Source organism: Ambystoma mexicanum, chromosome 3p (genome assembly GCF_040938575.1).
Source record: "Ambystoma mexicanum isolate Mex_15411 chromosome 3p, UKY_AmexF1_1, whole genome shotgun sequence".
Taxonomy (NCBI): Eukaryota; Metazoa; Chordata; class Amphibia; order Caudata; family Ambystomatidae; genus Ambystoma; species Ambystoma mexicanum.
Genome location: NC_090925.1, coordinates 22,690,772 through 22,710,303, shown reverse-complemented (window position 1 = coordinate 22,710,303; position 19,532 = coordinate 22,690,772). Strand labels below are relative to the sequence as shown.

General features: G+C 46.7%; 1 protein-coding gene across 13 annotated transcripts in view; it reads right to left on the bottom strand.

Annotated features, from left to right (window-relative positions):
- Positions 1-19,532, bottom strand: part of LOC138580086 (protein FAM118A-like) — a 1,834,209-nt gene that overhangs the window by 404,739 nt on the left and 1,409,938 nt on the right. For 7 of the 13 annotated variants that reach the window (XR_011304174.1, XM_069650354.1, XM_069650353.1 and 4 more), the window contains one exon: positions 16,119-16,178. Coding sequence is in view for 10 of the 13 variants with exons in the window: in XM_069650354.1 (XP_069506455.1) it covers positions 16,119-16,178 (60 nt within the window). In the remaining 3 variants the exon portion in view is untranslated. The remainder of the gene's footprint in view (positions 1-16,118; positions 16,179-19,532) is intronic. The other 6 variants (XR_011304173.1, XR_011304175.1, XM_069650357.1 and 3 more) reach the window with 1 other exon arrangement.

Genomic DNA, 19,532 nt, shown 5'->3' with positions numbered 1-19,532 from the left:
CGTCCTCTACGGGGCCGCCCACGTACGCCCCGTTGGACGTGATGGTATATAAGCCCCGCCCCCGCGGGTCCCTTCAGATTTCGACCCCTCCAAGATAACGGGGGGAAAACTTGCTTACATACCAATCTTCCACATTGCAGTCCGGGGAGGCCGGAGGGCGCATGTGAATCCATGAAAGATACCAATGCTGGAGAAATGGAGTTACAGGTAAGAAACTACTCCCTTCTCCAGCATTGGATCTTTCATGGATTCACATGCTTAGAATAGATTGTAAAGCAGTAACATCAAGAAGGAGGTGAGAGTGCAATGTAACTTACATTCGTAGAGACACCCCCAAACACTACCGTTTACACCATGTATGTAAGCAACAACTTATTATACTGATACGAAACGGATTTCCGCCATACAATGCTATGTCATATGACTCAGTATGCACCCCTTGCGCACATATCTACCCAACCACTTATGTTTAGGTCAATAAACTATGCACATTCATGTATACACTCTGAAAAACCAGCTGAGGCCAAATAATAATAGGCAGCATTCTTCTTGAAACTTTGGCTTACCTCATTGAAAAAGGTGGCGAAGCACTGCCCTTCCCATTTGTACCTCATCCGCGTGCTGCTTTTCCAGGCAGTAGTGGCGCGTAAACGTGTGCGGAACAGACCATGCCGCCGCCTGGCAGATGTCCGTCAGCGGAATTCCTGCCCATAGAGCCACGGAGGAAGATGTCGATCTCGTGGAATGGGCTCTGGGACGATGTAGTAGAGGTCTCCCGGCCTTGGAATGACACAGGGTAATCGCCGAGGAGACCCAGCGAGCCAGACCTTGTTTGGAGATAGCCTTACCCCTAGCCGAGGGGCCGTAGGCGACGAATAGCTGTCTGGTGGCTCTGATATCTTGCGTTTTTTGCAGGTAAAATTTTAGCGCCCTTTTGACGTCCAGAGTGTGAAGAGCCTTCTCCGCCGTCGACGAAGGAGATGCAAAGAAAGTAGGGAGTACCAGGGTCGAGTGCTTATGATAGACCGACGGTACTTTTGGGATGAATGAAGGGTTAGTTGATAAAATAACTTTGTCCTTAAAGAACCTCAGATATGGAGGGTCTATGACCAGTGCCTGTAGTTCCGACATTCTTCTAGCCGAAGTGATGGCAACTAGGAACGCGAGTTTCCAAGATAGAAATTGTAGAGATGAAGAGGACATTGGCTCAAAGGGAGGCTTCATTAAGGCAGCTAGAACCGTGTTCAGACTCCACGACGGTGGGAACCGTTTTTCCGGAGGGAAGGTTCTAAACAGACCCTTCATGAAATGCTTCACTAGCCTGTCACTGAATAGTGGAGGGGACTGTCTTCTTCTGGTAAATCTCGAAACAGCCGCCAGGTGTACTTTGATTGACGATGATGACAGTCCGCTTTCCGCAAGATGAAGAAGATACGGGAGGATTTGCTCCGGAGTTACTTCCAAAGGTTGTATATTTTGTTGTGTTTGACACCATATACAGAACCTTTTCCATTTGCTTACATATGATTTGTTAGTGGACGGGGCTCTGGCCGCCTGCAGAATCCTTCGGCAATCAGTCGAGACTTTTAGGTTCCCGAACTCCGAGAAGTCAGGAGCCATGCAGTTAAGTTCAGGCTGTCCGGATTGTGGTGCCACACGGTCCCCTCGTCCCTGGACAGGAGGTTCGGTACTTTCCTGAATGGTATCGGCTGATCCAGCGACAGATGAAGGAGGTCTGAGAACCATGGTTGCCTCGGCCAGCGCGGGGCCACTAGGATGACCCGGCAATTGTACCTGTGGATCCCCTGGATCGTCCTCCGTATGAGGGGAAATGGAGGGAAGGCGTAGAGGAACTTGCCTGTCCACGGAAACGAGAACGCTTCCCCCAGGGAGCCTGTTTGGGGCCATCTGCTCGCGAACTGAGCACATTTTCGGTTTCTTTCCGTGGCGAAGAGATCGATCGACGGGGTCCCCCATCTTTCGAAGATTTCCCCGAGTTGAGTGGAGTCCAGCTCCCACTCGTGTATTTGTGACATAGTCCTGCTCAGGGAATCCGCCTGTAAGTTCTTCGCTCCCGGTAGGTGGTATGCCACTAGGGAGATGTGGTGTTTTAAAGCCCAATGCCAGATCTTTTGAGCTTCCTTCGAGAGGGTCCTGGATCTGGTGCCACCCTGTTTTATCAGGTAGAACATAGCTGTCGTATTGTCCGTGAGCACTCTTACTTTTGACCCCTTGATGTGTGGGAGGAAAGATTTCAGGGCCCATCTCACCGCCCTTAGCTCCAGGACGTTGATATGTAGGCGAGATTCGGTCGACGACCACCTGCCTTGGGTTTGGTGACGTGACATGTGTGCTCCCCAGCCCGACAGAGAGGCGTCTGTAATGATGGTGTTCTGAAATTCCGGCTCCTGCAGGGGGACCCCTCTGTCCAGGTTGCGCGCCACTTTCCACCATCGGATGGCTTTGATAACTCGTTCGTCGTCGACTATTATCTTGTCCGACCAGCGGCCTGTGGCCTGCTTCCATCTGTCTGATAGGAACTCCTGTAGAGGTCTCATGAACAACCGGCAGTTCGCGACTAGGTGGATGCACGATGCCATGGAGCCGAGGAGAGCCGCATATTTTCTTACTGACAACCTTCTCTGTAAACGAAGTTGGCTTGTCAGGTGTTTGATCTTCAACAACCTTTCCAGGGATGGTTTCACTAGTCCCGTGTGGGTGTCGAATTGAGCACCTAGGAACTTCAAGCTCTTCGAGGGCTTTAGTGAAGACTTTTCGTAGTTCACTGCAAATCCCAGACGCTGTAGCAGTCGCAAGGTGGTCAATAGGTTGTCGTTGGTCGACGCTGGGGAGGATCCCCTCACGAGCCAGTCGTCGAGGTACGGGTAAACGTGATGCCCTTCCTTCCGCAGCCAGGCTGCTACGGGTGCTAGGCACTTTGTAAAGGTTCTTGGGGAGGACTTCAGGCCGAAAGGGAGCACAGTAAATTGGTAGTGTGTTTGGCCGACTAGGAACCTCAGGAACCTCCTGTGGTGAGTGCGCACCGGAATGTGAAAATACGCATCTTGGAGGTCCAGAGACGCCAGGAAATCGTTCTTTTGGACCGATCTGATTACCTCCTGTAGAGTAAGCATCTTGAACTTTTGACTCAGCAGGGTTTTGTTGAGGTCCCGTAGGTCGAGGATGGGGCGCCACTTCCCGTTTGGTTTCTTTACTACGAAGCAGCGTGAGTAAACCCCTAAGCCTCTCTGTGAAGCAGGGACTAACTCGATGGCGCCTTTTTTTAGCATGAGCGCAACCTCTCGACGCAAGACGCTTAGGTGTGGTTGAGACAGGCGTATCGGTGGACGTCTTGGAGGTCTGGATTTGAATCTTAGGGAATGTCCCAGTCTCACCGTGTCCAGAACCCACCGATCTGTCGTAATTGACTCCCATTCCTCGACGCAACTTGACACTCTCCCTCCTAGAACGTCATTGTTGATCTTTTTGTTTTCCCGTCGACGACGAGTAAGTGGGACGTCTCTTAGAGGCCTGGAAATTTCTGCGTCGGGTCGAGGACTGTGAGGCGCGTCTATAGCCTTGGGACGGATATGAAGACCTCCCGAATGCTCTATCCCTGGATCCCGCAAATCGTGCGTTTCCCGTAGCTCCTCTAAAGATGCGAAAGGAACGAAAGGGCTTACCGCTTTGGAGAGAGCCCAGCGAGCGCGCCGTCTCAGAGTCCTCCTTCATTCCTTTCAAGGCCTCATCCACCTTTTCGCCAAACAGGTGGTCACCTTCGAAAGGCATGTCGACGACCTTATATTGCACCTCGGGTCTAAAGTTGGTGCACTTGAGCCAGGCCTGGCGTCGTAGAACCACTCCGTTGTTAATTTGTTTGAACCCCGAGTCTGCCAGGTCCACCGCTATATTGATAGCATGGTTCGAGGCTTCTTCTCCTTCACGAACCAGGGACATAGCTGATTTTCTGTGTTCTTCTGGGAGGTGGTCCAAAATGGGTGCCAGTCTGTGCCACATCTCCCTGTCATACCTGGCCATGATTGCCAGGGAGTTCGCTGCTTTCACTGTTGACGCTCCCACTGACAGGATCTTCTTACCGAAAGCGTCTTGGCGTCTAGCTTCGGAGTCCGGCGGGGTAGAGCACTTATGCTGGGCCTTTGCCTTTCTCGTCGCCGCCGCCGATACCACCGAGTCAGGCGTGGGTTGCGCAGAGAGGCATTTTGGCGTCGAATCTGGAACTTTAAATTTTTTCTCTACGCGGCCTTTGACCGCAGGTTCCGAGAATGGATGCCGCATGGTTTGGACGCCCTCTTTCCATACGTGGTCCAGTATCGGTATCGAAAAAACGGAACGCCTATTCTTGCCCATGTGGTCAAAGAGGAAGCAGTCCTTCTTTTCTTCTTGTTGGGTCAAACCGAACTCCTTGCAGGCTTTTTCCATCATGGAATGGAAGGCCCCTATGTCATCCGGTGGAGATGGGTGAATGGGACTTTTCGGAGGATCCACCTCCACATCCGAAACCCATGACGGGTCTCTCGACGGCGAGAGGGAGATATCAGAAGCTGACCCCTGTTCAGAGAGGGAGTCCGAGAGCTCACCTTCTTCCTGGACTGTTGGAGCAGTTGGGCCCACGACCGATCTAGTCGGGCGGTGTGAAGGTCCGGGCTCGTCGACGAGGGGAGTCGTCGGAACAGGCGGGAGCCTTTCGTCCAGGGACTTCAAGAGCGAGTGTAAGGAGGAAAGTACCTCCATGGAGAGAGTAGCCTGGGCGTTTGGAGGCTGGGTGAAAACTTGAGAGCAGGTTGCACCAGAAGGAAATCTGGGCCGTAGCCCCAGGTCTTCCGGGCTCACTATTCTGAAGCCGTCGTCTTCTTTGGAGGCGATCGAAACTGCCTGTTCTTGTAGCAGTGTGTCGGGTAGCCCCATGTCGAACGTTTCTGGCCTCCAGGCCTGGAACTCCGTCGACGAGGGAATCGTCGTCGACGATGAGCCCGTTTGAAAGGCGGGGGACTGTGACGGAGTGGGCACTTGGATCGTCGCCGTCGTCGTCGTCGACGGAGGGCCTGCAGGTGGCTTAGGCGGTCCCGCCTTCGCGGAGCTCTCCCTGCGTTTATCCGCCTCTCTACTCGTAGCTGATCTTTTCTGATCGCTCGAGGAGGATTTTGGCCTGTCCTTATCTTTCTTCGACGAAGAAGAAGAGGAAGATGATTTCTTCGTCGATTCTTTCGATGAGGCCTTAGAGGAATGACTTCGAGGCACGTCCTTCTCCGTAGGTCGTGATTTTTTGGCCGGAGGTTCCGACGGATGTGAGCGTCGGGAGGCTTCTGATGTTTTCGCTGAGGCGATACTGCGCACCGATCCTACCTCCGACTGAGGGTACGCTCCAGCGCCGTCGTTCAGCCACGAGACCAGTCGCCGATTCCGGTCCTTCAGGGTTTTTTGGGAAAACCCCTTGCAGATATCACATTGGTCCGCCGAGTGGTGGGGGTGAAGGCAGTAGATGCAGTCAAGATGGCCATCCCCTTCATAAACCTTCTTTAGACCGCACGTGGCACACGGGCGGAAAAGAGGCTTACCCGACATTATTGCCAGACCAACTAACAAAACTCGTAGGAGTTGGAAGCGGACCAAACAGACAAACTCGCAGGAGTTAGAAACAATCGATAAGTATTTGAAGAAAATACACGAGGAGATCCCACTATCTTTGGAGACGGTTGAAATCTGAAGGGACCCGCGGGGGCGGGGCTTATATACCATCACGTCCAACGGGGCGTACGTGGGCGGCCCCGTAGAGGACGCAGACGGGGATAGGGCAGAAGTTTTTCCTATTGGAAATGACTATATATATGTGTACCGAGGGTTCCCAGTCTGACGACGGGGAATATTCTAAGCATGTGAATCCATGAAAGATCCAATGCTGGAGAATGATAATGATGCGTTCATTATATAGCATGTTTGCCAGAGAATTTTACATACCATATCACCCAACCTAAGTTGGCACTCATTTATCACCCTTGGAAAATTGAAAGGCTGAGTTGGCCTTGCCGGGATTCAAACCTGCAATCGTACACAGATTGCAGTTGTGAGTGCTCAACCCACTGAGCTATATTACCAGTTTAAAAATAATACAACCATACTAATAAGGTGTGTTGGGTGGGGGACACTGCAATATAATTTGATGTCCAGCTTGACATATGCTAGTGTTGCATTCTGTCAGAACACTCAATCAACTAGCAAAGATATTAATTAATATGTTATTTGTTTCAGATGTTGCGGCTCTAATTTGAAAAACACTAATAGGCCTGCAAAATCTCCTAAACCGCATGCATGGTGTCGCAGGAAACAACCAACAATAAATAGCATTAACACCATGTATAAGGTATGTCAACTCCACAGAAAATGTAAGAAGTATACAATTAAATAATGAGACTATATGCAGGAGATCTCCTTTTCATCTGAATGACGCTTGCAAATGGAAGAATCTGCTCGATAAAAGCAATTTGTTTGTGGTACTGCAATGTAATACAACCCTGTGCTTGTCCTCCACATTTGGAGGCATGCAAATACAACCTACATTAGTGGATAGAATGTTTAGAAGCTAGGCAATGACAGCTAAAATATTTGGTGCTTTAATATGGGTGTGCAGTAAGATGACAAAATAGAGTACAAGGGAGAACATATTTTTCAAAGGCTATTTGGACTGCTGATTTGGGATCTAAATAGTCCAGTTAATCTTCAACTATACGTTAGGGGAATCCAGTGTGAGATCACAAACTCCTCCCTTATCAGAGTGCCTTAAAAGAGAAGACTGTAATAAGTGGAGGACAGTCAGAGTCTGGAAAGCCCCTCCCACTTGGGTGCTTCCCTGGGAAGGAGTCGCCCTTGCGGCTTGCAGAGGAGAACAGGGCACCTACCTTGATATGATATGATATGATATGGCATTTGTAACGCGCCTATACACAAGTGTTTCAAGGCGCGACAAGGCAGGGAGGGGGGGCAGGGGGGAAAGTCAGACAACGATCCTACTAGGCCAGGTGTCATTCAGATCGCGCAAGTGCAGCGGTAGGGGGAAGGGGAGAGGGGGAAGTGCTGAACAAAGTAAGTAGAATAAAAAATAAATAAATAAATAGGGCCAGCTGGTGGCAAGTGCAAGGTAAGCGCAGACAAGTGCTGGGAGGGGGGGGGGCTGTAGGGATGCAGAGACAGTCCCGCAGTGCAGGGGTTGCCAGGGAGGCAGTGCAAGTGGAGAGTGGCTGGGCCAAGGACCGAGGTCGGTGAGAGTGGCCCAGGTGCAGGTTCAGTGCAGTTTCAATGAAGAATTTAGCAGGGGAGAGGGAGAGAGAAAGCAGAAGCAAAGAGGAAGGTTTTGAGGTGCTTCCGGAACCGAAGATGGTTCTCCTCAAGTTTCAGGGAGGCAGGAAGGCTGTTCCAGAGGGAGGCCCCTGCTGCAGAGAGAGATCTACCCCCAGCTCGTTGCTTCGAGAAGTGGCTGACCCTGAGGGAGTTGGAGACAGATGAGCGAAGGGCTCGGGAAGGAAGATATTTAGGAAGAGAGAGTTGAAGGTATTTAGGCCCCAGGCCCCAGAAGGCCTTGTGGACAATGCAGAGGGTTTTGAACTTAATCCTCGCAGCCACTGGGAGCCAGTGTAGAGATTTCAGTCCTGGAGAGATACGGTCCCTGGGCTTGAGGCCAAGGACAAGTCTCGCAGTCCTGTACCTTGGGCCTGGTCTTCCTCCTCACCTATGTCTTGATGTCCTCTGGAGGTGATCTTTTTTTTTTAACAGCTCCATCCTCCTGGCCAAACGATTCTTCAGAACTTGCAGGGTCAATGCATCGCGGGCAGAACAGCCGTCCCATCTGTGGTCGAGGACAAGGCACCGGAGGCAGAGCGCTTGGGGATCCGACGTGGAGAAGGAACCATTGCAGGCCGGATATCTGCTGAAACCCACCATTGTCAACATGTGCTGGGGAGGAGTGTGGCACCATAGGACAGAGTATTATCCCTGACAACTGATATGAGAAAAAAAGATGAAAAAAGAAAGTCTTCTGGGAAAGAGCGTGTGGAATTACAAGGCCAGAGGCCTAACCCAGGAGTGCTGGTGAAAGCGGTCTGTTCCTGTCAACGCGGAAAAGAGGACTGAGGAGTGGTGCCCGTGGGTGGAGTCAGGGGAGCGCATGCTCCCAGGGTTGCGCCCCCGCATGCATCCAAACTTAAAGGGAAGATCATTTTTTCTGGTGAAAAAGGTTCTGTTTCCCGTCCCTAGCGGGGGACGCCCATACAATATGGAAGAAAGGGGACGGGACGTAGGAGTAATCAACCTACCCAGGCCTTCCCCTTGTCAGGATCAAGTTCAGAGGAGACAGACGACTTCGAATATGCTCTCGGAGGAAGTTGAGCCCCGTTTTTCCGACTCAGAAAGTGTTAAATAGGCAACCCTTACGCCCCACGGAAAACATGGCCAACCTTGAAGATATCATGGCTCAACTGGCTACCCACCAGATTCAGGCAGAAGCCTGTCTCCAAGAAAACGTAACAAAATTAGTCGAGTTACAGCCAAGATCCCTATTACCACAAGGGATACTACAACCTTATCAGGAGGGCGAAGACCTAGGGAATTTCTTTGGAATTACGAGCGATTAGCTGAGCAATTGGGATGGGAAGAAAACCTAATTTGTTTTTATTTTGGACCCCTATTGAAAGGCGAGCTACAGACCTCCTACCAGCTATTTAACCTTGCCCAGGGGGCTACCTTTATATCCATAAAAGAAGGACTCCTTAAAAGTGTAGGCCAAACCTGTAACTTCTATCGACAGAAATTAAGGGTTATTAGATTAAACCCTGGGGAAACCCCCCCTAATTGGGGGAACAAATTAAGACCACAGTATCCCTCTGGATTAACAACTAGACCATGGAAAAGTTGATTCAAATGATAATTCTAGAACAATTCACCAATTCTTCACCTCCCTTTTTGCAGAAAGCAGTATTGCAGCTAAAGCGGGCCACCCTAGACATAGCTATTGAAACTGCCCAGAATCACTCAGACGCAGTAAAACATTTTCACTCTGTACACTGGTGTGATTAACGGAAAGATCACAAACCCACATACTGCTCCCAATCCCAGGTACTAGATAGAGGGGGAGGGATCTCTAAACCCAAAGAGTGGATCCCGAAAGAGAGCATAGAAATCAGAAGACCATACCCAAAGGGTAGAGAGGAAAGCAGGAAAGAAGAACTTAAAGGAATTAAACCGTTACCTCCTATTTGTTTTTCATGTAAAGAAACTGGCCATCTAGCTCGACATTGCCCTAAAAATCTAAAATAAGAACCTATGGTGCTAGGGTGCCTAAGAGGGGACGAGTGGGAAGAAACAGAGGCTGATATAGAATCCTTCAGCATATGTCTATGCCAGTCTTCAACTGATTTTACATATGAAAAAGACCTAGTCAGTGGAAAGCCTGTAAAGGCGCTAATTGATTCAGGCAGAAAACAAACCGCCATAAGGGCCGATTTGGTGACAACAGCAGACTTAGAAAATGCAACCCTAGTTAAAGCCACATGTGTACACAGGGATAATAAAATCTATCCCAGTACATTAACATAAGGGGGAAACACAGCTGGAGTCATCCACCATTATTCCTGGGCTCCCCGAAGAAGTCATTGTGGGAAGAGACTGCCCGTCATTTTCTACTCTCTTACAAGATCTTCCAAATCCCCATAGGGAATTTACACCCCAGGACTGTTGGCAACTTGACTGTTACTCCCAAACCTCTCCGGTGTGGGAGTGGACGGACACAGAATCTCATAAACCAACTATTCACCAAGAGCATACCACAAACTATAAAGAACACCTAATAAGAGGTTTACCACCTCAAACCCAGTTTACAGGATACACTAGGGAGACAAATATGAACACCCCGCCTCTGCCAGAAAGAAGGAAAAGAAAATCCTGGAATATGCGAGAGACCCCTGGATATATCTTTTCCTTGTTCTCTCCAGGGTCCTAAGATTAGAGGACCTCGGAAAAGACCAAGTATTTCCACCTCGCATAAGGGAAGGGTATGTGGGAAACCAGAAGGTGTCTCACCTGCTAGTCCCCGGGGAGGGATCTGTCATCCAGGTGGCCAGAACACAGCCATCGCTTTTGGATCTAGTTTCTGTGGGTGAAACAGTACAGGAAGACCACCTGGGTACCTGGGTGAGGGATCTTCAGGGAGTGGGAGTGGAACACCAGAGAGATTAACACAGCTGGTGAGTTCGGGAGACCGATGCAAGACCGGTCTGTGTTGAAGGCAAGGTAACAAGTAGCAACGTTGAATAATGAACGTTGGAACAAACATTGTTAAACACATGTGATGAAAGACGCGAGTAAAGCTAAACGGCTGATGAATGTTTGAACTTGAGAAGGAAAGATACAATACTGTTGACAGAGTGGTCTGGCACTGTGAATGTGCTCAATCGAAGGTCACTGTAAGGTATCTCGCCAAGAAGTGGTAGAAATAAAAGTAGAAGATTGATCCAAACATTGTGTAAAGTGAATCGAAGTGGTCCTGTGACCGTTTAAGCAAAACCCATCGCACATTCTTAAGTCTTCGATTTTGATATCAAGAGGAAACCGTAGAAAGTGAGTGCATGGTCCGAGCCCGAACGAGGGAGACCAGATGTGAATATTGTGAAAAAGGGATCTGAGCCCGAACGAGGGAGGTCCATGGTCTGAGCCTAAACGAGGGAGACCAAGAGTAAACATTGTGGTAAAAAGGGGGTCCAATCCTGAAGGAGGGAGATCCATGATGAGCACTGGAAGCAAGCATGTGTGCATGTGAAAATCCTGCTAAGAGTGGAACTTTGATATTTGTTTGTTACGACAGGCACTCTGCAGTAAGAGACTGTTATTGGAAAAGAGGCTTTGGTAGAAGGCCCTGATACTTATGCTTTGAACTGTATCCTTGTGGCAGAGAAGTCAGAGTGTGTGTAAAGCTCAAAGGTGCCGGCTTGCCCCGTGCTGAAAACATGAGGAAGGGAAGCTAACTGCTCAAACACCATAACATATTATTTCTCGAACACTTTTCTTTTTGCATACACAATTGTCCCACATGCTTTTGTATTTTAAAAGTAAAGACTGGCAATAGGTTTATTAGTATAGGTCCTTTTATTTTGACAGAGACACAACTAGGACTGCATTATTATTATTTGATGGTCGTAGCTTGCTTCAATCCTTAGATTTAGGTTAGATAGGCGTTCAACCAACCGATTGAAGTTAAATAAACACCCTTGAACTGTGATCACTTGTGTCTGTCTTCACTGTTTGATACCATGCCTTCCTTACAGACGGGAAAGCCACTTTCTCCTCCCCAGCCACCAATCCAAGGCCATCCTCATTCCACTGACCCTCTCTAGAGGGTGATACAGTCAAGATATCATTTGATTAGATTGGTGGTCCGCAAATTAGGAACATTGACCAAACTAGGGACAGTACAGTTACAATGTATAAAAGCCAGCGATTCATGAACTTGAGCATAGGACAAACCCGACTGTGGTAAGTAGAAGATATTGGGCTGCCACAGATTCAATTTGTGAAATGGAAACTGCTGACACCACTTCTCAGTTGTTCGTAGTCACATGGAGAGCCCCCATGGGTCAGCACAAAGTCAGACAACCCCGTCTTCATACTTCCCAACTGCAAGATGGATGCAGCCTCATTTAAAGCCTTGCACAGCAGAGACATGGTGAATATTGCAAAGAGGATAGATGGTGAATGGAGGAACAACCCACACCTGACAGAGATGAGAGATATGAGGAGAAGGAAACAATTAGACCATACCAATCCCTCAAGCCTGTCCTCACTGTAACACAACCAAAGCAAAAATGAAACAGGATAGAGAGCAGGGAACATACATTACCCTAGTGCTGCAGACTTTGAAGGTGTTAGGACACTGTTCTGATGAGTTGGGGTGTGAGGAGAGAGAGAAGGCAATAGAGAGAGAGGTGGGGAAAGAGGAGCAAGGAAGTGGTTGAAGAAGGAGAAGGGACAGAGAGTAAAGGAGTAGTGGAGGAAAATAAATCTGAGCGAGTTGTCTGATTTTATTTTTATTTATGGAAGTCAACAGCTTACAGAATGGGGAGTATGGCAGAGTCTTCATCCTTATCATTACAGGACCCCACATGTCCCATATGCTTCACAGGTAAATCGTCTTACATCACTAAAATATATTTACTAATACAGTTGTTAACATGGCTTACATGCGCTGGCACTGTGGGGTCAAAAAAGGCCCTTGATCTTATCTGAGTCGTTAAGGGTGTACCATAAATGTTCAATTTCATTAAACAATGTGTTTGCCTCCCTTACTGGTTTGTGATACTGTGCGATATTGTGCGGTGAAAGGCTAGTGGCCGCCTTTCTTTTTCAGCGTGGTGAGCCGTAACAAAATCAGAGTGAGAAAAACAGTAAAATAAATAAAAGTTAATAGACCGAAAAACAGGAGGTGGGGTGGGGCACGCCACAGCAGTTTAAGAAAGTGCCATAGTTCAACCTTCATTCCTCCTCACCAAAGTTAGCAAATTAACAGATTACCATATTATCAAACAGATGGCAAAAATGGCTTACATGAGATTGTGGATCATTACAGCAGCAGACTCTGCAGATTGTAATGCGTGCCTAACTTGGTAGACAAAGATGAAGCATGCTGTAGCAATTTAATTAGCTGTGGGTGCTCGGCTCTGTGTGACCACTGCAACCCGGTCTACAAATGCGCAAACCCTCTAGCTAGCAAACCCAGGTTGGGAAAACCCAGCTGAAAGCTTTTTTCCTGCATTCAGTCCCGTAGCAGGGTACTGTATCACAGGACAGGCTGTGCAAACAAAATGCACAAGTGATGATCCATAGTGTGCTGCATTAGAGTCCCACGACGCCTTAGCGACCCTAGTACTTGTACTCAAAGAAATGCATAGCAGAAGCGAGCTCTTCCAAGCACCTGCAAACACCCCCCAACAATGGGCTTAGCCATGGCATTCGCTGCGGTAGTAGAATCCAGCATGGCGTTCCAACGAGGTGGCGGCATCCCCAAGTGCCCAAGCACTAGTTTTCAAAGCTACAGCCAACAATGGGTGCACCCTTGGCGCGCTCCTCACTGCAGGTTTTTCTATGGAAGTAGAAATACTGCGTGGCGTCAGAGTCCCTGGGTCCCAAGTGCTACTTTACCATTCAATGGTCCACAATTTGCATGCCTCCTTACTTCCATATGTCTCAAGGTCAGAAATAGGCCCCATATTATTCTCCAACCACTCAACCATCCTGGCCACATTGCAAATAAACAGAGCCCAGCCTCTTGCACACGTGCACGGAAGTTATACGACCCACTTCTCAAGGATCCTATCACTTACCACTCGTGAAGAAATAGCTACAGCTGTCGATAATTATTTAATTGACAACGATAATGGTGAAATATCCCTGTGCATCCTATGGGATGACACGAAGGCTGTTAGAGGAATTCATTAATCACTCAACCACATACTTGAAATAGAGGGGAAAGGCCAGGGAGCATTTGGAGTCCTTGGTACATGAGTAGGAACTAACTCACACCCAAACTGGATAGCAAAAGGCCTTTAGAGAACTAAGAATAGCCAGGTCAACTTAGAAGCACTATTCGCATCAGACACAGCATCTCCCCTATTGCTTACAAAACAACACTATAACATGCAAGGCAATAAAGCAAACAGCCTGCTAGAAACTGAAGCTCAACAATCTCCCAAAATTCTCCTAGACGGCTGTGACCAGTTAGAGTTCACTATCACAAGAGAAGAGACGGATATGGCATTTAAAGCCTTACTAAATCAGAAATCAGTGGGCCCAGACAGCTTTACTTCATTGTTTCTCAAAATGGGCCAACTAGTAACCCACTCACATCATTATTCATCTCCTTCCTAAAATCAGGATCAATAACAGGTCCTATCGGAGAATCCTTATTAACCCTTATCTTCAAATACTTTGTGAATCAATTCTTCATATTTTCCTGCTTTATATAGAAGGCACAATTTATTTCAAGATACTAGCGTCCAGACTGGATTTATTATCAATTGTAGCACCCATTTTAATATCAGATACATTGTTAACATCATTCAGATATGGTGAAGGTGTAAAATCCCCATGATCCCGTTGGCGCTTGATGCTAACAAAGACTTTGAAGAATGGATTGGTGGTTTATTTCCTCAACACTTCAAGCATTTGTATTTGGCCCACATGTGTCACCTTGGTCATGGTCTGTTTTAATCCCCTAAAACTACAATCTGCATCAATGGCTACTACTCGCATTGCATCCCAATCTCCAGATGGACCTGGCAAGTATGCCCATTTTCCCCTTTAATATTCTCTTTGATAATAGAATCAATACTTAACCGAATCCGATCTGATCCCAAAATCTGTGGTTTTCTTGTAAACCACACCAAACATAAAGCAGCCGTGTAGGCGGACAATATCTTGGTAACGATAACACACCCAATCAATGCCCCTGGCCTTAATGACAGAACTTAGTGCGCTTGAGACGGTATCAGGAGTTTCCATAAACTTTGGGAAATCCATGGAACTGAAAATCTCAGAACTTCCAAACAACATAAACAGAACAAGATTTCTCATGTAAATTGAGCATTAGCAAATTGGATTACATGGGTATCAAGTTGACACCGACATTTCAAACCTTATATGAAACCAAATTCCCTTCTCTATTTAAAATCCTAGGTGTCAACTTATTAAAATGGGACAACCAATAGATCTCATGGCTCTGACGCATAACGGCTATCAAAATAAACATAGTCCCTTGACTCCTCTATCCCAATTATTATCCCATCCAGACCCGCCACAAAAAGATGCTTAGATGTATATGTGCCAGTCGCAAGCCACAGGAAAGTAAACAAGTTCTACATTCCAATAAATATAATGGTCACCTAGGACTGAGAGAAGATTACTTACATCTCTAGTGCTCATGTGGTAGAGCCCAAACATTCTGGAAGGAAGCATTCGGTCTAATTAAAGAGATAAGGGGAGTACTGTTACCATTAGATCCGTTGGTTGTCTTGCAGTGAGAGATGGTTGAGGCCCTTTACCAAATGAAAGGCTAAAGGGCATCTCTAATCAGTCACCTACTGCTAGTTGCCCGAAATACCCTTGCCAATTACAGGAAATTGCTTCCCTAAGTACACCTGAATTTGAATACCTTTTTGTGACTTCTGCCAGAGATTTTCACTCAGATCTGTTAAATCTCAATTTTTCAAGTTTATTTCACTGATTTAATCCCTAAGCAGCTAACACTGACACCTTTTCATCATGCCTCTTACAAACATTAATAACCAAGATAGCCACTCTTGGGGAACGCCCCCAGGTGGTCACTGGGTATGGAATGGGATGAAACAATAGCAGAAGATCCTGGGAAAAATATGTTATGAATATTTATTTGTATCTGTTTATTAATATACTTTTAGTCAAATCGGCTTTTTATAAACACAACATTCTTATAAAACTAATTAAAATATACAATCTTTCTTACATCGCAAGATCTTAATATATCATATTACATGTCCCCCAACTTCCCACATAAATTTACAGCGTGGATTCAATACATACTGTTATTACATGTCCCTCAGTGGCATGCATTTCAGGATAAAACTGTTTCCTTAAATATACATTTTATCACATCACAGAATAATTAATTTAAAATCACTACACATTCCATAAACAATTTCACAGAGAAATACATACAATTAATATAATTTCCCTTCATACATTTGTGCCACATGTCTACTATTGCACTACTGTCACATTTAAGATGAGGGGAGCGGTGGGCATCTATGGGGTGATACCCTCCATTAAAACGTTTGAAAACAGCAGTGAAGTAGGAATGGAAGAGGGTGTATTCTGAATGACTTTGGCATAGAGCGGCAATTGGGATTCGCCAGTTTAGGCACCATTATAACTTTAATAGAGGGTTACATATGGGAGGATGACTTCAGGCAGAATCAATCCGAGAGCAAACATTTGAAAGACTGAACTATACAGCATCTAGTAAAGAGAAATCATACTATGTAGAAGCCTGCTTGCCCTTTCATCAACATAATTATAAATCAATTTACCATCATCATGCGCAGTGCTTTTCTTTGGCGTATCTTTCAAGCTCTTTCTTTTCATGTCTGCTGAGAATGAAAAGTAGACAAATAATGGTAATAATTTTGGATGCACTATGTGACACATTTCAGTTTCAACAATCTGAATTTTGCATTTTGGCGCTAAAAGAACGCTAATAACTTTGATTTTCTTTTTTGCATAAATAGTTTGAGGAAAACATTAAAATGGAGGCCATTTCATCAAAGGGTTGTAAAGCAGTTAAAGCTCAGAAAAAGACATACAAAATCAGAAGACTGTAAAGGCTCACTCCCCGTATTACACATGCAAATCCAAATAAATCTGAAACACCCCAATGGGGAATAAGACTAAGAGAACATGGGACAAGAGTTAGATTGTTTTATAAAAGGTTGGCATCCAGAGAACTCTGCTGCCTCAAGAGCGCTCTGGCAAACATTACAAAATCATGAACTTATCAAGGAACAAAGCATCATCAATGATATCACTCTATACGGGACTACAATTGTTTGGGATTGGATGAATGACATGGTTACATATAGAACTGTGTGCGCTGCCTCATCCGGATTGGTGGACACTAACTAAGCTAGCATAAAAAACTACCATTAGACATGTAATAAACAATGATCATTAGTATATTCTTAAGTAAATCCTTGTAAACCTATACATTGCATGCATACAATCAGAACATCACTCATTGGGACTTATATGGAGTATCAGGCTTAGGGTTCTTGGTCAGTGTGATAAGATCGATCATGGGGTGGGCCTGTGTGCATCAAAGCAACTATGGGGCACGCTGACATTTGTTAGTTCTAGGGTGCAATATACTGTGACAGAGGTCTGATTTTAGTAGGGGGCACACTGCGGTGGGCTTCATAGCGGGGTCACAAAGATAATATCTTAAGGGGCACAGGGTTACAGAGGCAGTAATTTTCCAACAGCAGGGGTAAGAGGGCACAGGCAGGTTTGTGGAGATGGATGAGCTACAAGACATGGTTCGAGCTGATTCACACACAGGACCGTGATCTCAGAGGAAGAGTGAGATGTTACATTAGTATATTTGTTTCAATTGTCCCCAGCGCATCTATGAGAAATGGAGCTGTGAAGCTTTCAGACAGAGTGAGAAAAGGTGGGAGTCATGAGCGCGGTGTGCGCGGCGCTGCAGAGGGGAGAGAAGCCTTTTCGTTTTATCGCAGTGAGGCCTAGTCCAAAGATGGAGTCGAGGGCACACAAAATGGAAGCCAAGTGTCCCGGACAACAGCCCCGCTTATGCTACTGTTAGCACGCGGGCAATGGAGGCGTCCCTCGCTATTGTACGAGCAAGTGATCCACATCGTGCTGAATGTGTGAGCCGGGCCTAAACAAACCCTCGCTCCCACACATTCCCCCCTTTCGTTACATCTAAAGTAACTAACTAATCCTTTTTATTATTATCTCTCTGATAATACTCTGCTTCTTGTACTGCTTCATCCCATGCCGGTGTACCTTTTATTGGCATCCAAGCCCTACAGAAACCTCTTAGGCTCTGCCCTCTCCTGGCGTATTCATCAGGTGTGCATGTCATATATATACCCACATCCCCATCTAGGTCCACCCACAGCTCCCTGTACCATTGCAACTCCTGTGGCTCTTTAATTGTGGTGTGGTATAGGTTGTCTATCCTGTCCCCATGCTGGTGATAAACAGCTGTCAGGTGATACTTTGGTGGGTTTGACTCCCCAGTTTGTATTTGCACGTCTATCATGGTTGCTACCTTTGTCGATTTACCCATTGTTACCATCATCATTGTTGAACTAGGCATAGACTTTGCACAACATCATATGCCCAACTGGCACACACAGAAAAATTGCAAAAGAAAAATGATGACTGGAACAAAAATTTTCATCATAATGCTGAACCACAAGGTATGCAGTTGAACATGTTTTCGAAGCAGTTGCTCGGCTCTATTCCTCCTTCCTTCCGCATTCTCTCCCCCAGGCTGTGTACTGCCGAGATGACGTGGGAGAGAGCCCGTTATCCGCATCTTCAGAAGGTATGAATGTACAGCACGCACTCCTGATTTTTTGGCAAACATTTCGTCCATTGCTGTGAGAAGGTCTAGGACGTACCGGTTCTGGATTGTCATTAGGCGGAAGGCGTAGAGTTCCACCTTGATCACATTGAATCCCTCTTCAGTGTCGTTGGCGAGTTGGATCAGTTCCCAGCAGACGATTTGCAGCCATTTGGCGTTTGTTCGAACCTGAAGTCCTGGCATCAGGAGGGAGGCAAAACACATTTCAGCCGAATTGAACAATTTATATTTATCAGAAATCTCAGCGAGGAGGTTGGATGATTCACTGGAGATATAGTTGGATGACCTCTTTTTGCGGGACACTGTCTCGTAGCTCATTTTCAGACAGAATGTCGTATGTGGAAGGATCTGTGGTTGCTGGTTGGAGTGCTGCCAATATGCCAGCCGAATCTCCTGCTGCCGATATGCCAGCCAAATCTCCTGCTGCTGATATGCCAGCCGAATCTCTACCCCCTAGGATATGGCTTTCTGGAATCACCATTAGCGCTGAGTGTAGGGTGGCCAGGGTGCAGGTACCCTTCAATGATGCCGGTAGATGGAGGTAGGCTTGCTTGCCACACACCCAATACATGTCCATTAGCGCTGCTGTGCCTTTTTTCATATATGGAATGATGATTGTTTTGTTGCATTTCCTATTAGAGCCCATTTGTACCTTCCCTTCGCAATGGAAACAAAGTTTGTGCAGAATTTCCTTCTGTGTTTTGATGGGTTTCTCAAGTGCAGTAACTCACGTGAGCTTTGCAATGTGCTGGGACCAGACGGGAGTACACGTTTCTTTGACCCATTGAAAGTTCTCTTCAGTTAAGCCTCGCAATGCCTCTGCTTTACATGTGATTGTCTCGTCATGCCACTTGTTTTCTAAGAATCTTGTCCCTTTGATTACAAAAAATGGTTCTTTGATTCAAACCACTCCTTGCGGCTTGCTCGTGCAGGTTTTCTCGTTCAGCAACATTTCTATTGTAACTGTGTGTAACTGGAAGGTGCTCCGAATCCTACATAATGTGAGATTAATCAAACATCGGGAATCCGACAAGGGCACTTCTTGAGTTATAAGTATTTTAGGTGTACCTGAAGCGTGCGGTATGAGACAGCAGACATAGCATCTCTCATTTGTGGCTTGTTTTGCTGTTGCATTGATGGTCTGAGTACCACTTGTTTGACTGATCTGGGTGGCGGTGGCGGGGGTCTTCAATTTCATCTAATCCCAGACCATGGTATACATCATATCTTTTCCCTCCCACCCCCCTTTTCCATCTCCTCCTACCCCCTTCCCTGTTATTTATCATTTTCACTTTTCTTTAATTGATGGGAAAGACATCTGCCCATGTTGCGTCAC